Source organism: Coregonus clupeaformis, chromosome 7 (assembly GCF_020615455.1).
Source record: "Coregonus clupeaformis isolate EN_2021a chromosome 7, ASM2061545v1, whole genome shotgun sequence".
Taxonomy (NCBI): Eukaryota; Metazoa; Chordata; class Actinopteri; order Salmoniformes; family Salmonidae; genus Coregonus; species Coregonus clupeaformis.
Window position 1 is genome coordinate 4025147 of NC_059198.1, and position 10786 is coordinate 4035932.

The 10786-nt window shown below is 42.1% G+C and overlaps 1 protein-coding gene across 1 annotated transcript in view; it reads right to left on the reverse strand.

The window, feature by feature from the left end:
• The window catches only part of LOC121568798 (cytoplasmic phosphatidylinositol transfer protein 1), a 96301-nt gene extending 86256 nt beyond the window's left edge, over positions 1–10045 (reverse strand). The window contains exon 1 of the mRNA XM_041879232.1: positions 9345–10045. Within this exon, the coding sequence (XP_041735166.1) occupies positions 9345–9392 (48 nt within the window). The 5' untranslated portion in view covers positions 9393–10045. The remainder of the gene's footprint in view (positions 1–9344) is intronic.
• Positions 10046–10786: the final 741 nt, after the last annotated feature.

Consider the following 10786-nt stretch of genomic DNA (forward strand, 5'->3'; position numbering starts at 1 on the left):
CGTACACCTGATGGTTTAGATAAAATTACAGCATTCGAATGAGAAGCGGCACCTGCCGCACCACCCTGTCTTCCGTCCGCCATTTTTCTTCTTGTTTCAACATGTTTTCTCCAGTTTTGTGCCTATTGAACACTGCCCTGATCTTTCAAAGCTCAACTCTGGTAGGTAGACTCAATCAAACCATCTGATAGCCAGTACGGAAGAAGACGTTGACCCATTCTCTGTGTTGTCTCGTCAGTAGGTTAGACTGTGTGTCGTTGTTGGTTGTTTGTTTCACAAGAGAGACAAATGGTTGGTTATTTGTAAGAAATTAGTATTGTTTTTATGCCTCAGAGAGATGTGAATCCATGCTATGAGTCACTATTTTAATGCAAAGCCAACAGTAGAGACACTCCATCACGCCCATCAAGCTCCATGGGAGAGCTTCAGCGAGAAGAAAATTGCATAGCATAGTCTAAACACACGCACACATCACAGAGCATATTCTAAACCTTTAAAACAGTGCAGCGAACAGAACAGAGCCATGCTCTCAAGTTGTGCTTCGAAGCTTCACACATCAAAAAAATCTATCCCCAAAGACTTAATGACACTTTTCTCTGTCTCTTTTGATGGCGCTGCAAGCCATGCAGGGATGACATGTGATGAGAAGCGTCGTGACAGTTCCAGTATCTTATGTAAAGTATTAGCAATGCAGATGACCCTCACCGGGGGATGGAATAGTTTAGAACAGCAAAACCAGGGTTGGGTAGTAACTGATTACATGTAATCTGATTACAAAAAACTGTAATCGGTTACATTACCAGCAAAAATATTTTAATCAGAATGCAGATACTTTGAAAAACTTGATTACTTCTTGGATTACTTTTAAATTCAGAAAGGATGTTTGCGGGAAATTACACCTTTCTGTTTTCTCAATGACATTCAATTCAGCATTGAAGAAAGGCGCAACTTTTAAGTTTGTTCCACCTGAGCGAGTCTGACCACAAATCAGAGGCCACTATGACACACCAAATGCATTCTAATGCCTCTTAAGGGGAAATGTAATCAGATTACATTACTGAGTTTGGGTAATCCAAAAGTTACGTTACTGATTACAATTTTGGACAGGTAACTAGTAACTAACAGATTACATTTACAAAGTATCCTACCCAACCCTGTGGAAAACGCACGGAGATATGATTTAGTTAGAACAAGGTAACCACCAGGATTTCCTCTACTTGAATGGACTAAAGAAAACAAGCAGCCTACAGAATCAACAATTGATATAACCTATGCTTTTGATATAGGATAGGCCTACATCCATCTTGCCTCTGAAGCAGTGTCTCTGTGATATTTCAAGGTAAAAATGTGATTTTTCTCTGACAGCCACTTATTGGTGAACATTCAGACAAATGCTAGGGGCCATTTAAAGTCTGGGACAGATCTACATTGCCATGCAACTGGCTGGAGCTGGACCACGGTCATCAAACTGACTGGAGGTCAGTCCAGTGATATCATCAACAGATTCAACTGGCAACCTGGTCGGGAGGGAAAATATCATCTTCAATCACAAGTGAGCCCGAATAAAATAACCCAATCTGGTTTATAGCCGGTGGCAAGACCGTCAGTGTTCAGCCAGCTAGACTAAGCCTGTCCAGAGCCATGATATAGTGACACACCTATAATCACAACCACACGGCAACACACAAGAACAATTTACTGGTGGGGTTGATGAGAGAACAAAAAGGTTGGATGAGGTTCGATAGACTTCAGAGGGTGAGACTTCCTCACTTAGTCTCTTCAATGGGGAGTATGGAATGTTCTCGTTTGTTAATAACTGTGGGAAAATCTATGCCGTGACCTAGGGAATAGTACACCTGGTCACACACGTAGATGGTTAGATCATTGCGACCTCAAAGAAACACTAGGTGTAGTGAAGACAGTAAGGCCAACTATTCCTAACATACCAAAACACAACAAACACTCTACAGATACCAAAAACCTTAATTGAAAATAAAACCATTCCGTATGCTCAAGACATTTTAAACTGAAGCACCACCTGGAAACAACAGATGGCCTACAAATATAACAGATATAACAAAGTTATGTCCCATAGTAAAAGCCAAGGCTATTTTAGTCGTTCATGACATTATGGAGCTATAACATTGAATTGAGCACAAAGTGATTTCATGGTAAGGGAAACCATAAGAGACTTTTATTTTGAAGTGGTTGTATTTGGATATAGCACATCAGATATGCCCATTGAATGATGACATTCTCAACCTCATCCTTTTGATCATTTGCTATTTGAAGTGGACTCTGAAAGTCAAGTAGTTTCAACCTGCAAGCGGAGAGTCCTGAAAGAAAACTACATAAAACCCTGAACTCGCTGTCCCTTCTGTTAATTGCACATTTACATTTACATTTACGTAATTTAGCAGACGCTCTTATCCAGAGTGACTTACAGTTAGTGCATACATTATTATTTTCATACTGGCCCCCCGTGGGAATCGAACCCACAACCCTGGCGTTGCAAATGCCATGCTCTATCAACTGAGCTACCTCCCTGCCTGCCATTCCCTCCCCTACCCTGGACGACGCTGGGCCAATTGTGCGCCGCCCCATTGGTCTCCCGGTTGCGGCCGGCTACAGCAGAGCCTGGATTGGAACCAGGATCTCTAGTGGCACAGCTAGCACTGCGATGCAGTGCCTTAGACCACTGCGCCACTCCCACGCAGAAGCTAAATGAGAGGCCATCTGTCAAACCAGTCAAACTATTCTGCTGTGCCCGGTCTATTTTAAGTGATAACCTTCACCGCTCTCATTTCCCCGGCAAAACAATATGTCACCATGGAAATAAAGCGCTGTAACTGAGGTGTTTGTTTGGACTGTACCTGCTGTGAGACCAGAGAGTCCATATAGAAACACCTCAGTCAATGTACTGTAGAGCCATAAAGAGGGTCCATAGGTACGTGTCTCTAGAAGCAGAAAGCTTTTAGGTTGACTTTATGACTTACACCCCTTTATGACATTTCCATGGCAACTAAGGGTTAATTTGCTTCTTTTTATGTAAGAGGCCCTCATTCTTGTGAAGTATTGACATGTTTGTAATGGGTTAAATGAATCCTCTGACTTTATGACACAGTAATAAGCCTAATTGACGTTTCAGGGGAAACAGATATCACTATTGCTGAGGAATAGAGGAATGCAGTGTCAACTCTGGTCGTCATCTTATAGCAAACAGGAATCTCATGGTTGTAGTAGGCCTTTATTTATCATCTCAACCAAGATGTTCAAGAGTTACAAGATGATACACAGGGTCAGACAGAAAGTAACAGATTCTGAAATGCAGATTTGTGCCGAGGCTCTAAAAATTGTCTGCGACGTCAGGAAGTGATAGGCCTATGTCTCCAGAAGGACTATGTTAAGGACTTTTGTCCCCCCACAAGCCATCATTGTTTGGCCTTAGCAGGAACTCATAACCCCATTCTCTGCTTATACTGTAACCCTCTCTCAGGTCATGACTGAGAGCAGGGGTATCAGAACACAGCAAGGTCATGAAACAAAGAGAAGGCTCCTATTCTGGCATCAAACAAACAGTCTGGGGGCAGCAGAGCTCTCTCTCACACACCATCACTCTCTCTCTCTCTCTCTCTCTCTAAACTGAGAGAGAGAGTCAGTCTGTGAAGATACAGTAATATAATCCACAGGGAACTGAAATGTTTTTTCTGCCCTTTGAAGATCAAGTGTAATGCCGCTGGGATCAAACGTACTGTATCTCATCATCCCAGATTGTACTAAATGAACTGCCAGTGTCTCGCAGCCAGGGAACTCCCACAGCCTGTGAACACAGCTGCAGAATTTTGTCGACAAAATAGAAAAGCACTGCAGTGCCAGCAGGCCAATGATGTACGGTTTCGAGTGGCTAAGGTGAGACTGTTTCGTCTAATAAGGAACAACACACAGTCCTTAACAACTACAGACCCTGTCTGGATGCAGCTGTAGAGATGATGTGTGACAGAACTCATAAAACCATTACAGAATATTTTTTTTTACATAGCTTTATTTTTCAAGTTCAAAAAGTTCCAATATACATTATATACTGAACAAAAATATAAACGCAACATGTAAAGTGTTGGTCCCATGTTTCATGAGCTGAAATATAAGATCCCAGAAATGTTCCATACACACAAAAAGCTTATGTCTCTCAAATTTTGCCAAGTTAATCCATCCACCTGACAGGTGTGGCATATCAAGAAGCTGATTAAACAGCATGATCGGTACACAGGTGCACCTTGTGCTGGGGACAATAAAAGGCCACTCTAAAATGTGTAGTTTTGTCACACAACACAATGCTACAGATGTCTCATGTTTTGAGGGAGCGTGCAATTGGCATGCTGACTGCAGGAATGTCCACCAGAGCTGTTCCAGAGAATTTAATGTTATTTTCTCTACTGTAAGATGCCTCCTACTGTGGGGGAAAAAAAGTATTTAGTCAGTCACCAATTGTGCAAGTTCTCCCACTTAAAAAGATGAGAGAGGCCTGTAATTTTCATCATAGGTACACGTCAACTATGACAGACAAATTGAGAAAAGAAAATCCAGAAAAACACATTGTAGGATTTTTAATGAATTTATTTGCAAATTATGGTGGAAAATAAGTATTTGTTCACCTACAAACAAGCAAGATTTCTGGCTCTCACAGACCTGTAACTTCTTCTTTAAGAGGCTCCTCTGTCCTCCACTCGTTACCTGTATTAATGGCACCTGTTTGAACTTGTTATCAGTATAAAAGATACCTGTCCACAACCTCAAACAGTCACACTCCAAACTCCACTATGGCCAAGACCAAAGAGCTGTCAAAGGACACCAGAAACAAAATTGTAGACCTGCACCAGGCTGGGAAGACTGAATCTGCAATAGGTAAGCAGCTTGGTTTGAAGAAATCAACTGTGGGAGCAATTATTAGGAAATGGAAGACATACAAGACCACTGATAATCTCCCTCGATCTGGGGCTCCACGCAAGATCTCACCCCGTGAGGTCAAAATGATCACAAGAACGGTGAGCAAAAATACCAGAACCACACGGGGGGACCTAGTGAATGACCTGCAGAGAGCTGGGTCCAAAGTAACAAAGCCTACCATCAGTAACACACTACGCCGCCAGGGACTCAAATCCTGCAGTGCCAGACGTGTCCCCCTGCTTAAGCCAGTACATGTCCAGGCCCGTCTGAAGTTTGCTAGAGTGCATTTGGATGATCCAGAAGAGGATTGGGAGAATGTCATATGGTCAGATGAAACCAAAATAGAACTTTTTGGTAAAAACTCAACTCGTCATGTTTGGAGGACAAAGAATGCTGAGTTGCATCCAAAGAACACCATACCTACTGTGAAGCATGGGGGTGGAAACATCATGCTTTGGGGCTGTTTTTCTGCAAAGGGACCAGGACGACTGATCCGTGTAAAGGAAAGAATGAATGAGGCCATGTATCGTGAGATTTTGAGTGAAAATCTCCTTCCATCAGCAAGGGCATTGAAGATGAAACGTGGCTGGGTCTTTCAGCATGACAATGATCCCAAACACACCGCCCCGGGCAACGAAGGAGTGGCTTCGTAAGAAGCATTTCAAGGTCCTGGAGTGGCCTAGCCAGTCTCCAGAACTCAACCCCATAGAAAATCTTTGGAGGGAGTTGAAAGTCCGTGTTGCCCAGCGACAGCCCCAAAACATCACTGCTCTAAAGGAGATCTGCATGGAGGAATGGGCCAAAATACCAGCAACAGGGTGTGAAAACCTTGTGAAGACTTACAGAAAACGTTTTTTTCTCTCATTTTGTCTGTCATAGTTGACGTGTACCTATGATGAAAATGACAGGCCTCTCTCATCTTTTTAAGTGGGAGAACTTGCACAATTGGTGGCTGACTAAATACTTTTTTCCCCCACTGTATGTTGTTTTAGAGAATTTGGCAATACATTCAACCGGCCTTACAACTCAGACCACGTGTAACCACGCCAGCCTAGGACCTCCACATCCGGCTTCTTCACCTGCGGGATCGTCTGAGACCAACCACCCGGACAGCTGATGAAACTGTGGGTTTGCACAACCGAAGAATTTCTGCACAAACTGTCAGAAACCGTCTCAGGAAAGCTCATCTGCGTGGTCGTCGTCCTCACCAGGGTCTTGACCTGACTGTAGTTCGGTGTCGTGACCGACTTCAGTGGGCAAATGCTTAACTTCGAAGACCACTGGCATGCTGGAGAAGTCTGCTCTTCAAGGATGAATCACGGTTTCAACTGTCCCGGGCAGATGGCATCGTGTGGGCAAGCGGTTTGCTGATGTCAATGTTGTGCCTCATGGTGGCGGTGGGGTTATGGTATGGGCAGGCATAAGCTATGGACAATGAACACAATTGCATTTTATCGATGGCAATGTGAATGCAAAGAGATACTGTGATGAGATCCTGAGGCCCATTGTCGCGCCATTCATCCGCCGCCATCAGCTCATGTTTCAGCATGATAATGCACGGCCCCATGTCGCAATGATCTGTACACAATTCCTGGAAGCTGAAAATGTCCCAGTTCTTCCATGGCCTGCATACTCACCAGACATGTCACCCATTGAGCATGTTTAGCATGTTTGGGATGCTCTGGTTCGACATGTACGACAGCAACATTGCACAGCCATTGAAGAGGAGAGGGACAACATTCCACAGGCCACAATCAACAGCCTGATCAACTCTATGCGAAGGAGATGTGTCACGGTGAATGAGGCAAATGGTGGTCATACCAGATACTGACTAGTTTTCTGATCCACGCCCCTACCTTTTTAAGGTATCTGTGATCAACAGATGCATATCTGTATTCCCAGTCATGTGAAATCCATAGATTAGGGCTTAATGAATTTATTTCAATTTACTGATTTCCTTATATGAACTGTAACTTAATTGTTGCATGTTGCGTTTTATATTTTTGTTCATTGTAGAACAACATGTGAACGATCCAAATTCAATTTTTTTTAAATGAAGTAATTTCTTAGAAACCATCCCTAAAAGGACAAAAACAGGTAATAATACTGATAATTACAGGAGTTTACTTCAGTGTCATTAAATGAAGGGAATGAACACCCCCACATATGTCCCTGTTTTTGTCTATACAGTTATCTGGCAAGGTACAATATGATGGGAGTCCATTTGGCCCAAAAAGTATCCATCTTTAGTTGCAACCTGGCTGTCATATTGCATACACATCTTTCAGTCTCTGAGTCCATTGACTTACAGTTGGCAACTGTGGTTTGAGCCAATTGACCGTAATCATTTTCTGTGCAATCACTAACACTTAACACTCCTTTTTTATCTTCCAGGTTACAAGGTTTTACCCCCAATAAAATGAACAGTGGTTCCAGTGGTAACCTAATGTCTAGGATTGTCTTCACTTCTTTTTGAGTGTTCTTCCAGAACCCCTGTAACTTTGGACAGTACCAGAAGGTATGTGTGTGGTCTTCTATTGGTCCATTCTGAAATGCAGATTTGTGCCGAGGCTCTAACAAAGTCTGTGAGGTCAGGAAATCTCCAGAAGCACTATACTAAGGACTTTTGTCCCCCCACAAGCCATCATTGTTTGGCCTTAGCAGGATGGACTCCCATCATGGACTGCCATCATATATGTACCTTACCAGATAACTGTATAGAGAAAAACAGGGACATATGTGGGGGTGGGGGTGTTAATTCCCTGTGACTACTTTCACAAATTATCTCAGATGATTCATCTTCCACCACCACCACATTAGTTTCTAGTTCCCTTTAACATCCTGCGTGTGTTCAGATGTATAACTTCTTATATAACTGAGACACCTCTTTTTTGGCTGTTATCTGACTTCCTAATATGTTTATACACTGGGTGATTTTTTTTTAATGACCTCCCATTCCTTATGTCATTAGGTAGTGTCTTATCAGGAAGTACCTAAACATGTCATTTGGTGGTAAACCAAATTTGTAAAGGATTTGAGAACATTCCCTTCAAAAAGCTGGTTAATTGTGTTCAGTCCTTTATCTACCCATCTACTGAAGCCACGGTCCATTATGGATGGCATAAAGTCGACATTGTTAGTCATTTTCATGGCACATTGAGAGTGAAGTTGGCATTTCCAGTTCTTTCTTACTGCTGTCAATACCTTTAGAGCAGGGTTACCCAACCCTGTTCCTGGAGAGCTACCCTCCTGTAGGTTTTCGCTCCAACCCCAGGTGTTACTAACCTGATTCATCTTATCAACCTGCTAATTATTAGAATCAGGTGTGCTAGATTAGGGTTGGAGCAAAAACCTACAGGACGGTAGGTCTCCAGGAACAAGGTTGGGCAGTCCTGCTTTAGAGTGCATCTTATCCAGTCATTCTTCAATCTAACTTTCCTCCAATGTAATTGGCCTAAAAATGGTAATGAAGGAAGGGGTATTCTTGGATATTAATTTTGCTCAATTTATACCCAACCCTACCCAAAGTCTTGTTTAATCTAAGACACCAAAGGATTTATAAGTTAGTTCGTAGCTCATACAAGTGTTTTCTGTTTATCCCATATTATGCTAACTGGTTATCTCAAATAAAACTAATGTGGGTAATTATCAAAAATTTAATAAACCATCCTCGTTAGCATAATAGTTAATGATAACCAAATGGTCTAATGGTGCTCCCAACAACACAGAACAATGGTGCTCCCAACAACACAGAACGAATGACCAAGAACAAGCCTAGCCATCTGGACACCCAGTTATAATCCCTGAAACAGGTAGTCAGAGCAGGGTTGCTCCTGAAAGACACATAATAACCAGCAGATAAGCCAGTGTCAGTCAATCAATCAATCAAACGATCAGTCAGTCAACTCTATATTTGTACCAGAGGGAAAATAGTTACTGAGGCACTGTAGTTACAGAGTGCCAAAAGTCCTAACTGATGGTCGTATGAGTAGGCTAGTGGAGTGACACAGACAGACAAGAACATACTGTAACATCTCTTAACAATGTTTTGTTAGTCTTAGATATGCATGTGAAGATTTTGCACTTCTTAAACCCATAAACCCAACAAGGAAAGTATGGCGTAAGCCTAGCATACTTCCAATAGCACCACCCTGTGGCATTAGCCTACAGTACTCTAAATAGCTCCTAAAATCAGTGAGGTACAAAAGTTCTTCATAATAGGCATACCTACCTACTCAATCCAGTTTGCAGCTAGCATGGTAGACATTCCATAAAAAGACCAAAACGATACCTTGCATGCAACAGCCTAAAACCTTTCACAGTTTTAGGTTTAGTTGTAGGACAGAAAACGCAAAATGTTCAGAAAAACTGGGAGATATAAGTAAAGTACCCTAACTTACCTCTTCCACTGTGAGCGGCATACATATTCTATATTCCTTCATCAACATATTCTTCCTCCGTCAGGACAGTTGTCTAAAAAACGACTAGAAGTCGAAAGGACGTTTAGGCTCTGTGTCTGTTGGCGGTCTATGGTAACTCAAACATTTGACAGCGCTAGCCAATTATCATCAAAGATATGAACGAGACTGATAAAATAAAATAAATATTTATCTTTGATTAGAACACCTATGCTATCTCAGTCCAGCGTTGAATGTGACCGTGCGCTATCCCACTGCAATCACACGACAGAGCAGAGCAAAGTAAACTCAGTCATCTTCTCACTGAAATCACCAGAGGACATCCACTAAAACGACCCATTAGCAATATAATTGGCACGGTAAATATCAGCAACGCTTCTGATGGTGATATTAGTAGTAAAAGAAAAGCATTACAAAAACGGTGATGAACTCTAGGCTAAATTCCTCTGAGCACTATCCAAGACTCATCCGAAGTGTAGTGTGGCAGTGCTAGCGTCCCCGACAAAGCAAGCACACAGCGAGCTCTGAATTGAGCCACGTTGGTCCCAAATCAGAATTGGCGAGTTTGTTTTTGTTGTTAGGCTACATCATCAAGGTGATGATGCTGTCTGACAGTAAACTGACGATACTCTATTGCAACATTCAGCACTCCTCATTTACCTCTCAATGAACAGAAAACAACTGCCCATTCATTCCGATGTGGAAATAGGCAACCTGGTCTCAGAGCATTTCGTAATATTCTTTATGTAAATACGGGGATAAACAATTTAGTATGATATGTTACGGTTTGTATGGTATGTATTAATTTGTGGATGTCCATCACCCATTACGTATGATATTTAACAAATTACAATACGTATTATACAGTGGGGAAAAAAAGTATTTAATCAGCCACCAATTGTGCAAGTTCTCCCACTTAAAAATATGAGAGAGGCCTGTAATTGTCATCATAGGTACACGTCAACTATGACAGACAAAATGAGATTTTTTTTCTCCAGAAAATCACATTGTAGGATTTTTAATGAATTTATTTGCAAATTATGGTGGAAAATAAGTATTTGGTCAATAACAAAAGTTTCTCAATACTTTGTTATATACCCTTTGTTGGCAATGACACAGGTCAAACGTTTTCTGTAAGTCTTCACAAGGTTTTCACACACTGTTGCTGGTATTTTGGCCCATTCCTCCATGCAGATCTCCTCTAGAGCAGTGATGTTTTGGGGCTGTCGCTGGGCAACACGGACTTTCAACTCCCTCCAAAGATTTTCTATGGGGTTGAGATCTGGATACTGGCTAGGCCACTCCAGGACCTTGAAATGCTTCTTACGAAGCCACTCCTTCGTTGCCCGGGCGGTGTGTTTGGGATCATTGTCATGCTGAAAGACCCAGCCACGTTTCATCTTCAATGCCCTTGCTGATGGAAG